This window comes from Drosophila kikkawai, chromosome 2R, assembly GCF_030179895.1.
Source record: "Drosophila kikkawai strain 14028-0561.14 chromosome 2R, DkikHiC1v2, whole genome shotgun sequence".
NCBI classification, from domain to species: domain Eukaryota; kingdom Metazoa; phylum Arthropoda; class Insecta; order Diptera; family Drosophilidae; genus Drosophila; species Drosophila kikkawai.
This window is the reverse complement of record NC_091729.1, coordinates 6449179-6466962: the sequence shown is the minus strand read 5'-3', so window position 1 is coordinate 6466962 and position 17784 is coordinate 6449179. Positions and strand designations below refer to the sequence as shown.

The window sequence follows — 17784 nt, the reverse complement described above, 5'->3', positions numbered from 1 at the left end:
GTCCTTGCTATTTCAACAGGTCTATATATTTTTTTTAATAAGGGGGTATTATCGCACAGTGGTTGCGCCCTTAGCTCAAACAAAAAAATTATTACAACAAAAATTGGCGAAAGTAACCAAATCGCCTCTAAAATGACCAAGCTTCTTCATATCAAGCCGGATTTTTCTGGATTTCTAACTGGACTTTCTAAAAAGAGAACTGAAGTTGTGAAATCGTGTTTATTTGCAACGCGCAGCTGCGCGCATCGCGAATATTTTACAACAGAAGCCAACTTCAAAGTGTTCAGTCAACTAATTTCGCTGCCCAATTTTAATTATATAAAATTTATTTTTAAGTTAAAGGTATTATTTTTAAGTATCAATATTAATTAAAACTAACTTGTGTTGTCGGTTTTATGAAATTAATTATTTATTTTATTAAAAATTGTAGTATTTTTTGTATTTGTCTCTTTATGTTTAGTTTAAAGTCTTAACTGTGATCATTTTCAGTGTATTTCTTAATATCTTAAGCTATAAAAAAGTTCAAGCTAGCTGCAGATATTTGCAGATGTGTGCGTAATCAACATTGTTTTGCATTGTATGTGCTGTGTCTTTGTGTTCGTCTTTTGTGTTTTGTGTTTATTAGGTTCAAATTAATTATTAATTAATTCATTAATTATTAATTAATTAATTAATTATTTATTAATTAATTTTTAATGCTTTATTTCTTTATTCATATTTCTGTATGTGACTCTTCTCAATGTGTCTTCACTCGCTTGTACATATTTAATTATTGGTGTACAGCAATCGGCACCAATGCAGAAAAGTTACGGAAGGTCATCGATCATATTCACGCCAGAAGGGCGCGAATTTCTGAGCGGCAGTGTAAGCGGCCAGCGCTTGCGATCAAGCTTTTGCTCCCGCTCGGTCTCCTCTTTTCTACTCGTCTCCCTTTCTCTTGCTATATATTGATATAACTTAGTTTTAAATTAGAAGTGCTAGATATAAAACTGAAGTCTGTGAAGCCTTCTACGTGGTTTACTTCTTGGGATTCTGCAGCCAGCCTACCAACAATTCCAGCGGCCACCGACCATCCCCCCGAAGAGGACGAATACATTTTGGGATATATTCCGCCCAGTCCAATTCAGATAACATTGGCTACGTGTCCGAGATGAGTGAGTCATCAAAAAGAACTAAGAGACGAAGAACTTCTCAACTTTCAACAACTAATGAATCTGCAGCTTGTGATTTACGATCGAGCAACTTTCAATTAAATGCAAAGTGTAGCAAAGCTAACATCGATGAAGTCCTATCACTTCTCATAAAGGCAAACATGAGCAAGCATCAATATTTTCTTATTCGAAGCTATGTATACTATGTGATCACTCCATGGCTCTACGCAATATATGAAGCTTGTTTAAGCACGGGCTATATCCCTATCCAATGGAGGACCTCTCGGATTGTCTTCCTGCCCAAAGCAGGAAAGTACAGCCACGTGAGCCCCATGGATTACAGACCGATAAGCCTCACCTCATTTCTACTTAAAACGCTAAAAAGCTGCTGGACTTATACATCAGGAACGATGTAGGGAGACTACTGTCGACCAACTAGCCCGCCTACACGTAGGGGAAATCAATGGAGACGGGACTACATTCGTTGGTAGCCACAATTGAGAGAGCCCTAAACAATAAGGAATATGCTCTTGGAGTGTTCGTGGACATTCAACAATGTTAGCACGGACGCAATAATGGATCGCCTTGAAGCGACCAACACGTGCTATCAACTTGTGGATAAGAAATCTTCTAAGTTGCCGGCGGGTACAATCAGATTGGGGCACCGCTTCCATGGTGAGAGGACCGCACAGAGGCACGCCGCAAGGTGGGGTTCTGTCGCCCCTCCTATGGAATCTGGTGGTAGACGACCTCATCAAGAGATTCGAGAGGAAAGCACCAAAGATAACAGCTTATGCGGATGACATAAGCATAATTATCACGGGAGTCTGTCCATCGACCCTCAGCTTGATCATGGAAACAACACTCAGGGAGATATGTGAGTGGGCGGAGAAGGTAGGACTTAATATCAATGTGGATAAGACGGACCTTATTCTCTTCACCAAGAGATACAAGGTGCCGCAATGGATCCCCCCGAAAATTAACAAAACCAGGCTGACCCCGAAAACACAAGTCAAATACCACGGCATTGTACTTGACAGCAAGCTGACGTGGAAGGCCAATGTAGTAGAGAGGGTAAAAAAGGCTTCCATAGCGCTATATGCATCCACGAAGATGCTTAGCAGCATATGGGGCCTCTCACCCGCTCTAATGCATTGGGTCTACATATCGGTGGTGCGTCTGACTCTGCTGTATGGAGTCTTAGTGTGGTGGCAAGCCATGGAGAAGATAACGTATAATAAGCTTATGGAGAGAACCCAGCGGCAGGTACTGCTCTGCATATCAGGGGCGTTGAGGTCAACCCCCAGTAAAGCATTCGAAACCATAATCGGTATATATCTCCTAGATATCCAAGCGCAACTGACAGCAGGAAAGGCGGCACAACGTCTGGTTGCATCAGGAAACTGGTCACTACAAGGTTTCGGGCACAGTTCAATTGGTCGAGACATGAGCAGTACAGTCAGATGTATATGTATACATGATACCCAGAACGTGCCTGGATGTAAACACAACAGTATTCATGGGACCAAATGACTGGAAGTCAGGCCAGGACCATGCTCAATACCTCAATATATACACCGACGGCTCCAAGATGGAAGGAGGAGTTGGAGCGGGAATATTCTGTTCAGACCCTGAAATGAGGCTGTCGTATAAGCTACCGTACTCCTTGCCTTTGCGAAAAACACCTTGATATTCATGGATCTCGAAACCCGCATAAATAGTCTCTAGGTCCATCCAGGAGTTTCCCCGGATAGCTATGGGCCATAATGGCCTATGTGTGGACCCTCGAGGGCCGTTCGGTCTAACCTAACGTACCCTAATAACCGTAACCGTAACCGGTTAATATGAAGATCATATTGGAAGATGATGTTACTGTTTATCAACGCCCGCGACGCACTTCGAACGAGTACAAATGTTTCATAGACAAGCAGGTGCAGGAATGGCTTTCAGAGGGAATAATTTTACCAAGTTGCTCAGAGTATGCATCACCTGTAGTACTGGTCTCAAAAAAAGATGGATCGAAGAGATTTTGTTGCGACTATCGAAAACTTAACCAAACAATCAAGTCGTGAAATTGGGGCGAGACAAAGTTCGCCGGGTCCTCTAGTTTTAAATAATTACCTTCCTTTCTTGATTTTGTATAATTCTGATTCATACTTACGATTTTTATTAAATTTATGAAGACAGTTATAAAAAGTAGTAACATACTTTAGCTACCTTTGAAGGAACTAGAAATAGGTACTTTAACATTCAAAGTGCAAATGTAAGTATATGGCAACAACCATAAAGCGTTTTGAACTTCGGTAATTTTATTTTTAAAGTTAACAATAGGTTTGTTATTTTTCTTTGAATATATCTAGATATATAATTTTCTTTGACCAATATGGAGCCATTGGAGGCCCAAGGAAGGGCCTTATCACTTATACCATAACCTCTCTAACGACTTTACTTATAATGTTGACATCAAAATATGGCTGTATTAAATCAATTTCGATTGTTTCGCCAACGAGGAGCAAATACTCTCTCAGTCCAGAGGAGAAATCGTCCCCAATTTTTGAAGCATTGGCGAAGGGAGTGCAACCACAAGTGCTTTATTTTCTGTACAAAGGCGAGTCGTCGAAAAACAATCTCTAAAAGAAATATCGAACCTAAAAAGAAAACAAGTTTTAGCTAAGCTCAAGATTAATATTTTTATATATTGCCACCTGCAGTCAGTGAGCCCACTCCCAGGACGATGAAGGCGCCTTGCAGCATGCGTAGGTTAAGCGGACTAATGACCTCGCTGCTTTGACTTGGGGAATGATTTCGAACCCCGTTGCTCTTTTCATTTACGGTGTCCTTTACAACCTGCACGGTCGTCTGTTCAGTAGACTGCTGGACTTTGTCCTTGGGTATTTTCCGGGACTGCGCAGCATACTCAGCACTGGTAATCTTTTCAAGAATACCGCCTTCAAACAAGTGCATAAGGCTTGAACAAGTTTGCCAAGAGAGTTAATCAAAATATTTGTATTATTTGAAATAAATTAAAAACAAATTACATATAGAAAGAAATGTAGCTTCGGAGGTATATATAAACCTAACATATAATTTTTTTTTAAATATCCTTATTTTATTTTTTAAATATATTGTCCACTTTCAAGATTATTACAACAATGTAAGGCATTAGCATGCGACTGTGCATAAGTCACTTTTTCAAAAAACCAGTTCAGTGAAACGTGATGAAATATTTTCATGCAATCAATTTATAATTTTTTAAGATAGATTTTTTTTTAGATAGATTTAGATAGATAGATCTTGCATTCTTCGAGTAATGTTAAAAAGCAAAATTTAATGTACCGAAAAATCACACGTGTTACATTGTTAAAGCCTAGGCTTTAAAGCCCCTTACTCTGACGACGAAAATCCGCTGTAACACGTGTGATAAGGAAAAGCCATGAAACGCCATGAAAATGTACCTTTTATGGCGTTTAAGGCTTTTCTTTGGTCACACTGGACAGCTGTTTGTAAACAAATATTCAAAAAAAATATTGAAAATATTAATAAATATGGCAGGTCCTTTGTGGGTTAAATTCCATACTATTGGCTTCGCCTTGACAGCCCTTATTAATGCCACTTTTTTCCTTCAACTTTCCCTCCATTAGTGGTGTAAGACTAAATCAAATGAATTATTGTTACACCCCGAGATCAGCTGATCTTGATCTGGCAACGCCATTCAATTTGAACAGGCATCATTTTCGTCGTCAGAGTACCGGCAAAATCGACGAGGCACAAATTTCTTCTTCCTTTTTTTAACACCGTTTTTTTTTATGGAGTTTGGCCGCTGTAACACGTGTTACAGCGGATTTTCGTCGTCATAGTACTAGGCTTAAATTTAAGGTCAAAGATTATTGATTGATTGTAGGAGAGCAAATAAATAAAAATGTACTTACACATCGTTTAGACTATCCAGGAAGGGGCAGCCGATTTGCACGGCCACAGCCGAATACCGCGTGTAGAGTTTATGACTGAGTTGGAAATTTTGCGCACCGTACTGCTGGATATTAAAGTAAAGTGTCTCCCTTCCTCCTAGAACCGCCTTATCTTCACCGCCTTTTGCGATTAACTGGATTCCCGCCTCCACCGAGTCAATGAGAAAGCTCTGTCGACCGTCAGGATGCTGCTGTCTCATTAGGGCATATAGATGCCGAAAGAGCTCAGTTCCGTTTTCCAGCATTTCCAAGGAGCTACTCTCTTTTTCCACATATAAACTATATCCGTCACGGATCATTGCCGCCTGCAGACGTTGAAGCGTATCGATTGGAGTCTCTCGGGCTGGCCTAGCAAACTGGCTGGTAAGTTGAGCAGAATAGACGTCAGCCAGGACATAGGTTGCAGCAATCCAGTAAACAATTGTCAGAAATTTAGCTCTATACCCATGATAAAGTTCTTGACATGCTGAGGAAAAATGATTAATTAATTCACAAAGGATTAGTCATCATTAAGCAAATTTTAATATTGAAATCATACGAGATACTATATACTTTATGGAGTCGAACATAGCTCCTTCTGCTTGGAACATAGAATCCTGGTAGACACATAGTTATAATACCTTATAGGCACCAGCTATATACTTACATTGTTTTAGGAATAAACGTAAAGTGAACCAAATACACTTTTCAAAGAGTTGATTCGGTATTTGCTGTGAAACCCTGACCTTGACCTTCCTTCTCTTGACTTTTACAAGGCCTGGGGTAATTTCTTTTATGTAGGTCATGTAGATGCACTTGTACCTAAGCTGTTCTACATCTAAGTTCGCATGATGTCGACGCCATATATATGGCATAGTGATAATACCATAAAATATGGGTCCGGAGAAAACGATTGTAAGGATAAGATATGGCCAAATGTCCTTCTTAAAGGGACGCATAATGGCTAAGGCCTCATTAAGACGACGAGGTGCATGGGTGGCAAAAGCTCCCGAATCAGCTAAGGTAAAGAACGAGAATTCAATAGCCTTTCGACGCTCCCAGCTGAGACCAACATCGCCCAAAAAAAAATCCGCTTGCTTCTGAAAGAACACGATGGAACATCATGGTGCTACGGGTCCCGTCTGAGGCTACTCACACCGCTCTGAAGCAGACCAATGCCTCCGGTGAAGGTGTCATTTAACTCCTTAGCATCATCGGATCTCAGTGAGCCTTGTGTACGTCCGGGAGCCTCAACGTACTTGAACCGGAAATTCATATGCTGGGCCAATAGCATTAGCAGACGGTGGTCACGTCCGCCAGTAACTCGCATCTCATTATAATCTGTGCTGTCAAGATTTAAAAGCTCTGCGTCCGTATCGCTGGAATTATTACCATATGTGACCCAGAACCATGGCGGGGACTGCAAGCAATTACATCCATCATCCTCCTTTCATTTGTCACATATTCTACAAAATTACTCTACATGAAATACTGGAACAGTGAAAACACGACCCTCAAAGTTTGCGTATACGGATGAAGCGGCCGGAAGCAGAGGGATTCGCTGCAGTCCTAGATTATCGCCATCATACCAATTTACCAAACGCAATTGGCTTTCGCTACCAGGACGAGCCTGATTGTAGTAGATGCGGAAGGCTTTATGACGGGGCCGGGTGACTACCACTACGCGCATTGGCTCCTCGAACTTTAAAATATGCGGGCTTGGTGGCCAACGGGCTCCCCAGTAGAATATGAAAAGGCTAAGACGGTGTGCCAGGCGACGCTGACGGAGGCGGAGTAATATCTCCTTTGGTTTATCTAGAATCAGGTTTACGCATTCAATGGCGCCATGGAGATTTTTCTCAACATGATGAAAGAATAGTTCCGTATCATTGAAGATTACTGACTTGTAGTAGAGTTGATGTAGTTGCTGCAGGAAGTCGTTCACTTGAATGCCACTGGGATCGTCTTGGCAGCTTTTATTACTTAAAGTCAATCCCGGAAGAGCCAAGATGGCCAGTGGGCGAGGTCGCAGACCGCTGATGATTTGGGAGAGCGCTGCAGACCTCTAATTAAGTTGTATTGGAATTTGGCAAGGTATTAACAGGCGTACGAACCAATTGCTATATCAGGCTCGTTGCAGGCTTGATATGCCAGCCTGGTCCCTACTGGATGACACACCGTATATAGCAGCAGGCCAAATACAGCGTTGAACTTCACCATTTTACATGACCAAAAGTAATAGTCAAGAGCTGAAGCTACCACCTTATATACAATTTTTTAACGAGCTCTGATGTCCAATTATACCTTCAGAGTCTAAATATCACATGCCAGCATTCGATTGACTGCTTGGACAGGTCGAAACGTGAACAAAAATATCGATTTATCAAGTGCACCAGTACAGATAAACTGTCAATAATAAAAGTTACAAAAAAACTGGCAACGCCAAGACGAATTTTGTATGCCCTTGTTGTAATTTGACCCAGCAATAATAATGTATTACAAATTGTATACAAATTGTATAATTAATACAAACAAGAAAGGAAGCTAACTTCGGCACGCCGAAGTTTGTATACCCTTGCAGATTGGTTTTCATATTCAAATTATAAATTATAATGCCGAAAACAGACACTAAACAGAGTTTCATAACATTTTACAATTGTACATTCCCAGCTTTACATTCTTTACATCTACGGATCGCTTCTATGGCAGCTATATGATATAGTTGTCCGATTTTCATAAAATTTATACCAAAATTCTCATATCTCAGATTAGATGAAAATACGTTGAAAAACAACGAAGTTATAATTTGTTCTATTACTTTCCCTTTCTTTCCTATGGCAGCTATAAGATATAGTCGTACAATTTTCATAAAATTTATACAAAAATTTTGAAATAATACCAGAAGCTCATGTCTCAAAGTTGATTAAAATACGTTGAAAAACAACGAAGTTATAATTTATTTTCGATTAATTTCCCGATCGTTCCTATGGCAGCTATAAGATAAAGTGGACCAATTTTCATAAAATTTGTATGAAAATTCTGGAATAATATAAAATGGCTATATCTCAAAAATGATGGAATAATATTGAAAAACAGCTAAGCTATAATTTTTTTTCCTAAAAATTTATCGAACATTTGTATGGCAGCTATATGATATAGTCGTCCGATCCGGCCCGTTCCGACATATATATAAAACAGTGAGAGTATATATATATGCAAAGTTTCATTCAGATAACTTGTAACGGACGGTATAGGTCCTTCGAGGAACGCTCTGTCTACAAAAAGGGGTCCGGCCGTGCTCAGGGAAAATGGCGTGGTTCTTGTTCCTCTTGGGACATTCCCATTACTCGAATTAAATGTAGACAGAGTATCGGGAGGAAATAAGGAAACCCGAAAAACTTGGAATTACGACTTGAACTAATTTTGTAAGAGAATTGAGGTGTTATTTATCTCCTAGCGAATTGAATTCCTCTGAGGTGTTGACCCTTAAGGTGCCTAAATAAAAAAAACTCTAATAATTCATGATTTCAATTTCGTTATAATTTCATAAAGTTTATACTCAAAATATAATGTGCAATTAATTCTATAATGGTATATAAAAATTCAAAAAGAGTCGTTTTCATACTTAGATCCTAATATTTAACAAAGAAAGAACAAAAAATCGCTATTCAGAGCGATCTGAAGAACCTGTGTGCTGGTCTTGGCTTCTCATAAATTTTTATATGTCGGCTATGCCGTACTTACGACCCAGTCCCTCGATGTCGACGGGCCCGTTGACCTCACGGTGACCTTGGCTGATAAATGTGGAAATTAAAGTCATATATGAAAAACCAAACTCGTCAGCAGCACATGAAAACAAATTCAGATATAAGTACAAATTCTCTTTAAAAGAAATATAAACTAAAATTAACAAAATAATGTAACGCAGGCGATACAAATGATCCTGCAGTTGGTTAAGTGCACAGAAATATATGGCGCAGCGCCCTTTTTGGGGCCCGCCGATATAGCTGGTGAAAAGCTGAAGGGTAGATCCCCTAAAGAAACGACCTCCTTCTTGGTGTCTCTAGTGTCTCCTTTAGCCTCCAAATATATATGTAAACGGCGAAAGGTGGGCCAGCGGCCGTGGCCGGCCAGAAGGCGGAATGGGCGGAAAACGTTGATCGCTGCCGCCGCCACTTAATTGGTGTTTTACTGGCTCTCAATAAAAGGTGTCGCTGCCCGATCGGGAGCGGGATGGCTCGGATAATCCGGCTAGAAAACTAAGGTTTATTTTCGATTTGAACCTCACTTTTTCACAAAATGCTTACCCGGAGTATTTCGAAACACAAAACACAAAAATATTGGTTTCCAGAAGATCTCCTTTATTTTGAATTCCAATGCCTTTGTGTGAAAAAGCACACTTAGAAGTTCGGCGAGGTTGGAACGAATTTTTCTGCACGTGCCGTTTTATATATATATATATTTTTATGTGATATCGTAATCACGATGTTTCGCTGGGCACAGATCTCAAGAGAATGAGAGAAGGGCCAAAACGGAAACGCGGGTGGAAAAAATTAAGCTCGATTTGACAGGTGCATGACAAGTGCATGACAGCTAGATGAAAGCTAATTAGAGTTGTCAGCTAGATGCATCGATCAGCTGCTATCTATGAGCATCGATATATATTGCATAGATAATGAGCTTTATCTAAGCTATGCTCTTAATTTAAGCTTTTACTTGCAGTTTACAGTCGCGTCCAATTTTGTTGATACGGACCGCGAATGAAAAATATGGAACTGTTAAATAAGTAAACATAAACTGCCTTCACCCTCACAGCACAGGTTTGATCTTTACTGCCATAGTATAGATAAAAGTTGAAAAAGGGTGACAATGGTTAGGCTTGCCAAATATCTTTTACATGAAAGTTTCCTAATTCTTTTCCATTTAAATCCTCTAACTTATATATATTTGTACCTAATTTTTGTCTAATTCTAGCTTTTATTCCTACGGGTGCTAGCTTAGCGTTAAAGTGAGAAGCCATATTACTAAGTTGAAAATTCCTTTTAATAACTTCATCACCTATTTCAATGGAGCGCAGTTGTTTTCTCAAGTCATACGCTCGTTGATTTTTAGTATATGCTTCCTCCAAATTCTTGTATATATCTGTCCTAATTCTAGAAAATTCGTCTTCGCGAGTTATTCTGGCACTGCTTTCGGTTAGTAATTCAAGATTTTTAAGCAGCTTATAGTCTTCGCCGTGAGTAATCATGTGTTGACCAAACACAACCAAATAAGGAACAGCTCCAACGGACTGGTGTATAGAGTTCCGAAGGGCACAATTGATTGCACTAAGATAAGTGTCCCATTCCCGCTGATCTTTCCGCACATACGATCGAAGAGCAGCATTAATGGAGCGGTTAACTCTTTCGGCAGCATTTGATTGGGGAGCATAGGCACCTGTACACAAATGTTTAATTCCGTATTTAGAAATAAATTCTTCAAAGTCGTGGCTCTTAAATTGTTTTCCATTGTCGCTAACAATGGTTTCCGGAACGCCATAGCAAGGGAAAATTTCTTCTCTCAAGTACTCAATGATAACATTGGAAGTAAACTTTCGCACTGGTTTTAAAAACGTAAACTTTGAAAAATGATCCAGTATAATAAAGATGCCAAGGTTGCCTTTCTTGGTTCTTGGAAAGGGTCCTATGAAATCGACATAAAGACGCTGGAATGGTCTTTCGCTAGTCGCTTGGCTTCCCATTGGCGGTTTGAGGCCAACTGTCGGATGTTTAGAAGTTCGACATAATTCACATCGAGCTATATATTCCCGCACGTCTGTAGCCAGTCGTGGCCAGTAGAAGCTACGTCGAATTCTTTCTAAGCACTTAGCGACTCCGCAATGAGCAGACGATGGTTGGTCATGATTGGATCGAATCACTTCATCCCTAAGCTCTGATGGGACGAATAATTTCCAATCCTCATCTTGGTTTTCTGAAGAGGGAAAACAAGTCCGATGGTATATATAGTTGTCAATTACTTGAAAGTCTGGTAAATTCGCAACCTTAAACTTTTCTTTGAGTGTAGAATACTCATCGGATTGAAAAGCTTTGGATTCTAAATCAATTCTAGGCAGGGTTTCGAGTTCTATCGAGGCTATAGGCTCTTCGTCTTCAAAGGATCGCGACAATGCGTCTGGAACTACGTTTTCACATCCTTTGCGATGCTCTATGTCAAACGTAAATCCTTGGAGCTTGATGGCCCATCTGGCCAGTCGGCCACTAAGGTCCGATTGGTTCATCAACCAGCGAAGGCTCGCATGATCAGTTACGATCTTAAACGGGTGACCCTCTACATACATTCGAAACTTTTTCACGGCTAAAATAACGGCAAGGCATTCTAGTTCTGTTACTGTGTAGTTTCTTAGCGCTTTATTTAATTTCTTTGACATGTATGCAATAGGTCTTTCAATCCCTGATTCGTCACACTGCGATAAAACGGCACCAACTCCATGTAGAGAGGCGTCGCATTGTATGATAAACGCTTTTGCATAATTAGGATGTACCAGTAAAGGAGCTGAGCAAAGTCTTGACTTTATTTCTTGAAATGCTGCTTCAGCGTCCTCATTCCATTCGAATGGTTTCTTTCCTAGGAGTTCTGTCAAGTGAAAGATCACTGTGGAATACTGCGCTATAAATCGCTGATACCAGCCCGTCATTCCTAAAAACCTTCGAAGTTGTCGTTGGGTTTTCGGAGCTGGAAATTCGGATACTGCTCGAACTTTTTCGGGATTTATTTGCAGGGTTCCTTCTCCAACAATATATCCTAGATATTCGACCTGCTTCAAACAAAATTGGCTTTTGGATACATTTATAGTCAGCCCAGCTTTTCGTAGCTGAGTTGCCACCTCTGCAAGATGCAATAAATGATCTTCGAAACTGGAGGACAAGACTAACAAGTCATCCAGATATACTAAAACATGAGATTTGAGCTTAAATGGAATGACTAAGTCCATGAGACGACATAAGGTTTGTGGAGCATTGGTTAACCCAAACGGCATCCTCTTAAATTGATACAGTGGGCGGTTGGGTACCGTGAATGCGGTTTTGGCCCGCGATTGCTGATCTAAAGCGATTTGCCAAAATGCATCTTTTAAATCAATTTTTGAGATACAGTGAACAGGAGGAAGACGACTTATTAATCCATCTAATAATGGCATTGGGTAAGCGTCTTTTATTGTAACTGAGTTTAACTTTCGTGCGTCCAAACAAAATCTGACTTTTCCGGGTTTTACAATTAGGGTCACTGGAGAGGACCACGGTGAAGCTGGAGCTTCTTCTATGACGTCTTGGGATATCATTCGGTCGATTTCGTTGCAAAGTAATTTTTCTCTCGCCGGAGATAAGGGATAAAATCTCTGTTTTATGGGTTTAGCATTTGCCGTATCGATCGAATGTTCGACTAACAGTGTTTTTCCAAGTCCGTCTTTTTCAAAAGAAGGAAACAGATTAATAATAGACTTCAATCTCGTTAATTCCGATTTATTAAGGTTCAATTTATCGGAGTGTTCAAACTGATCTACCTGAAGTTCATTAATGTGACTTGTAATTGAAACTGAAATTCCAAATTCGTTCCAAAAATCCATACCACATATAACGTTTTGGTTTATAGATGGAACGATTAGAAACTCTATAACTTTCTGCATCGAGTTAAAACTAACGTTTACGGGAAATGTTCCGGCAACTTTTTGAGTTTGGCCGTCAGCGGTTTTAACCATTCCCTTCATAGGTATTAACTGACCTTTTTGCTTGAGAATATGTTGGGCTAATTCGCCACCGATTACACTTTTGTTCGCTCCGCTATCTAAAAGTGCTAAATGTAATTCTCCTAACATTTCAATATGAGAAAATGGTCTAATATCATTGCTTTTATAGTCTAAGGCTGAGATAGTAAACTTCTTTAGGACATTTTTATTCCTGTAATAAGTTCGGATGCGTTCTGCTGAACGTGTGCGGGAGTGCACGCGATTCGGCTGACCGAGGTTTTCTTTCAAAATGTTTTGCATTCGGACATGGTAGGGTGTGAAATTAAATAAAAGATTGGGGAGTAATATTTCAGACTTACATGTCCCCTTTGAACTTGAATCGGACTCTAGTTGGGGACATTCGACTGGGGAAGGTGACGAATATCCCTTGTCAAGTTTTCCGAGGAAGGTGAGCATTTTTGGCAGCTAGGCCGGTATGTATTGATTGCTCCGCATCCGTAACAAAAGATGCGTCGGACTTTCAGACAGTCTTGATATCTGTGTCCTGTCTCGTCGCAGTTCCAACACTTTATTTTGTCGGAAGTACGAACGGCACATATCTCTTGGGGCGATTCATCCTCCAGATTTTCTACAACTTCTTCCTCAAACTGTACAATATTAACGAAATTTCTAGGATTGGTACGTATATTTGGCCTTGATCTAAAGCCTCTAAAGAACTCTTCATGCCTATGACATTCCTTTCGTAGGATTGCTAGACTTGGGGTGGATACGTGAAGCAGTTCGTGTTTCAAATCGGATCGTAGATTGTACCTAACTTCAGTGGTTATTTCCGAGTCTGTTAAAGGTTCTCTTAAGGCATCCGCAATGGTAAGCATCGCATCTAAAAACTCGTCAAATGACTCATTATTACCTTGCTTTCGCCTACGTAAGGCATCTTTGATGTCCCTATCAGTTCGTTGATCTTGGTACCTATCTTTCAGTCGGTCACACAAACTGAACCAAGTCATCACATCTGAGTTCCGATGCACTCGCCAATAGAACGTTAGTGCTGGACCCGAAAATAAAAGGTTTGCAAACTGAAATAGTAAATCAAAAGTTTCCATTGAGGCACTGCGTTGTTAAACAGTTAACTCTGTAAATGAAATCTTCGATCGGAATATCGTTGTTTGAGCCACTGAATTTCAAATGCCAATTGGAAATGACACTAGAAACTCTATCCGGTCTTTCAACTGAGTAATCGTTTCTTTGGGCATCCCTAAAGTTACTTAAACGAGGCAATGAGCTGGGTATTTCATGTTCCCATTCTAGCTGGGGCTCGGCAGGAGCGTCTCGCCCGTGTGATGCCAGATTTATATTAGCTAGAGATGCACTAATCTGATCTGTAATTGCTCCAACTAAGCTTGCCCTAAGGTGATCTACTGAGCTAGCTATTATTTGTTGCACACGCTCTTCCGTTATGTTTTGGGGAATTGCTGCTACACCCTGACGCACTGATTCGCGGTTTGGCGTATTCTGTTGTGGCCTTGGTAAATTAGAAGGGTTTTGTACGTTTCTCGCACTGTTCCTAGTGGCGGGTCGAGTTCTGGGTATTGCTCCAGATCTTGAACTGCCTGCTGTTGCTGCGCTTGGTGCCTGCAAAGCCTGAGCTCTTGCTTCCACCGATTCTGGATTTATATCTGATCGAGTTAGGTGCTGTCGGCACAAAGGACAAGTCTCATTGCTGTCTAACCAAGTTAATAGACACTCTCTATGAAATTGATGTCTACAAGGTGTGGTAAGTATTTCGCCCTCAGTGACTACATTACAAATTGTACAAAAGAAACCTTCACCGGCAGGTGGTATGGCTGCAAGGTTTTCATTGCTACGCCTTACAGACATATTTAGAATGTGGCTTTCGGATCTTATTTAAAATAATTATCAATTTAACTATGTTTTATTTATTTTATAAATATTTGTTTAAAGAGAAGAAGAAGGTAGTTTCCTTACTGAGTTATATTTTTTGTAGAATTAAATCGAATAAAGGTATGTATATGAAATGTATATGTATATTTTTTTTTTTTTTATATATGATTGAATTAGGACTTATCCTTAAGTATCTTCACCTCAGAGTATTCTATATTTTATATATGTTTTTCTTCTGTTTAGTTCATGTCGCAAATCTGATTTAAATACAAAATTAAAGGGAATTTTAATCATAGTAAAAGAGGATCATGCCCTACAATGTAATCTAGCATGAACTTCTCAATTTTACGCAGATTAAACACGCTATTAAACTGTTTCTTGGTGGTGTGCTGTCTGCTCGATGACAAACGCTACATTCCAACCAGATTCAAATTTAAATATAAATATGTCATTTCTTACAGTTTATATTTCTGGTTGACATTTTAATTTAATGACAATTCCTAGATTTATAGACTGCAATTGTTTCGGAATTTACTAAAAATGTTTGGATGGATTTAGGTTAACGGGGGATTTTAGGGAAGTATTTTGGAAAGCAGGGTACTGGAACCTAAATACATTAAGCAATGTATATATTTAAGTTTTCCATACGGTTTTATATTAAAACCTAATCGTGCCTTCACGTTGGGCGCCAAATTCTGTAACGGACGGTATATGTCCTTCGAGGAACGCTCTGTCTACAAAAAGGGGTCCGGCCGTGCTCAGGGAAAATGGCGTGGTTCTTGTTCCTCTTGGGACATTCCCATTACTCGAATTAAATGTAGACAGAGTATCGGGAGGAAATAAGGAAACCCGAAAAACTTGGAATTACGACTTGAACTAATTTTGTAAGAGAATTGAGGTGTTATTTATCTCCTAGCGAATTGAATTCCTCTGAGGTGTTGACCCTTAAGGTGCCTAAATAAAAAAAACTCTAATAATTCATGATTTCAATTTCGTTATAATTTCATAAAGTTTATACTCAAAATATAATGTGCAATTAATTCTATAATGGTATATAAAAATTCAAAAAGAGTCGTTTTCATACTTAGATCCTAATATTTAACAAAGAAAGAACAAAAAATCGCTATTCAGAGCGATCTGAAGAACCTGTGTGCTGGTCTTGGCTTCTCATAAATTTTTATATGTCGGCTATGCCGTACTTACGACCCAGTCCCTCGATGTCGACGGGCCCGTTGACCTCACGGTGACCTTGGCTGATAAATGTGGAAATTAAAGTCATATATGAAAAACCAAACTCGTCAGCAGCACATGAAAACAAATTCAGATATAAGTACAAATTCTCTTTAAAAGAAATATAAACTAAAATTAACAAAATAATGTAACGCAGGCGATACAAATGATCCTGCAGTTGGTTAAGTGCACAGAAATATATGGCGCAGCGCCCTTTTTGGGGCCCGCCGATATAGCTGGTGAAAAGCTGAAGGGTAGATCCCCTAAAGAAACGACCTCCTTCTTGGTGTCTCTAGTGTCTCCTTTAGCCTCCAAATATATATGTAAACGGCGAAAGGTGGGCCAGCGGCCGTGGCCGGCCAGAAGGCGGAATGGGCGGAAAACGTTGATCGCTGCCGCCGCCACTTAATTGGTGTTTTACTGGCTCTCAATAAAAGGTGTCGCTGCCCGATCGGGAGCGGGATGGCTCGGATAATCCGGCTAGAAAACTAAGGTTTATTTTCGATTTGAACCTCACTTTTTCACAAAATGCTTACCCGGAGTATTTCGAAACACAAAACACAAAAATATTGGTTTCCAGAAGATCTCCTTTATTTTGAATTCCAATGCCTTTGTGTGAAAAAGCACACTTAGAAGTTCGGCGAGGTTGGAACGAATTTTTCTGCACGTGCCGTTTTATATATATATATATTTTTATGTGATATCGTAATCACGATGTTTCGCTGGGCACAGATCTCAAGAGAATGAGAGAAGGGCCAAAACGGAAACGCGGGTGGAAAAAATTAAGCTCGATTTGACAGGTGCATGACAAGTGCATGACAGCTAGATGAAAGCTAATTAGAGTTGTCAGCTAGATGCATCGATCAGCTGCTATCTATGAGCATCGATATATATTGCATAGATAATGAGCTTTATCTAAGCTATGCTCTTAATTTAAGCTTTTACTTGCAGTTTACAGTCGCGTCCAATTTTGTTGATACGGACCGCGAATGAAAAATATGGAACTGTTAAATAAGTAAACATAAACTGCCTTCACCCTCACAAACTTTAAAACTGAGGGACTAGTTTGCGTAGAAACGGACAAACGGACAGACGGACGGACAGATCGACTCGGCTATTGATGCTGATCGAGAATATATATACTTTATAGGGTCGGAAACGTCTCCTTCACTGAGTTGCAAACTTCTGACTAAAATTATAATACCCTGCAAGGGTATAAAAATGTACGCTGATTCAAATTTCATAGACCTGTTCTAGTGTTTTTTTTCGCTCGGACTTCAGCTGTGGAACCAACACACTGGGTATTTCCTTGACGAAAATATCGGCGAAAAATAACGATAGTTAGCCATTATTTTTAAGCCTAGTACTCTGACGAGAAAAACCCGCTGTATAAATTAGACAGCGGAATCGCTGTTTATTTCGCTACCGAGCTAGTGTGACCAAAAAAAAATTAAGGAAAATCTTGAAATGCCATGAAAATGTACTTTTTATGGCGTTTAAGGATTTTCTTTGGTCACACTGGTCAGCTGTTTGTAAACAAATATTCAAAAAAAATATTAAAAATATTAATAAATATGGCATTAAAATGTCCTTTGTGGGTTAAATTCCATATTATGGGCTTCCCCTTGACAGCCCCTATCAATGCCACCTTTTTCCTTCAACTTTCCCTCCATTAGGGGTGTCTAAATAAATCAAATGAATTATTTAGACAGCGCGATATCAGCTGTTTACTATCTTGATCTGGCAACGCCATTCAATTTTCGCAGGCTTCATTTTCGTCGTCAGAGTACCGAAAAAAACGACGTGTCTAAAA

At 39.7% G+C, this 17784-nt stretch overlaps 1 protein-coding gene across 3 annotated transcripts; it reads right to left on the bottom strand.

The window, feature by feature from the left end:
• Positions 1-3447: 3447 nt before the first annotated feature.
• Positions 3448-17007, bottom strand: Ir40a (Ionotropic receptor 40a). 3 transcript variants are annotated; one of them, XM_070284505.1, is made up of 7 exons: positions 7213-13014; positions 6582-7153; positions 6255-6518; positions 5766-6195; positions 5081-5585; positions 3857-4119; positions 3448-3799 (listed from the first exon to the last, which is right to left on the bottom strand). In XM_070284505.1, the coding sequence occupies exons 1-7, from the start codon at positions 7316-7318 to the stop codon at positions 3636-3638; spliced, it is 2304 nt and encodes a 767-aa protein (XP_070140606.1). In that variant the 5' UTR covers positions 7319-13014; the 3' UTR covers positions 3448-3635. The 3 variants fall into 3 exon arrangements, with proteins under 3 accessions (XP_070140606.1, XP_070140605.1, XP_070140604.1); XM_070284504.1 differs by lacking the exons at positions 5766-6195; positions 6255-6518; positions 6582-7153; positions 7213-13014 and adding an exon at positions 14942-17007; XM_070284503.1 differs by lacking the exons at positions 5766-6195; positions 6255-6518; positions 6582-7153 and having other exon boundaries at positions 8843-13014.
• Between the last annotated feature and the right edge of the window lie 777 nt (positions 17008-17784).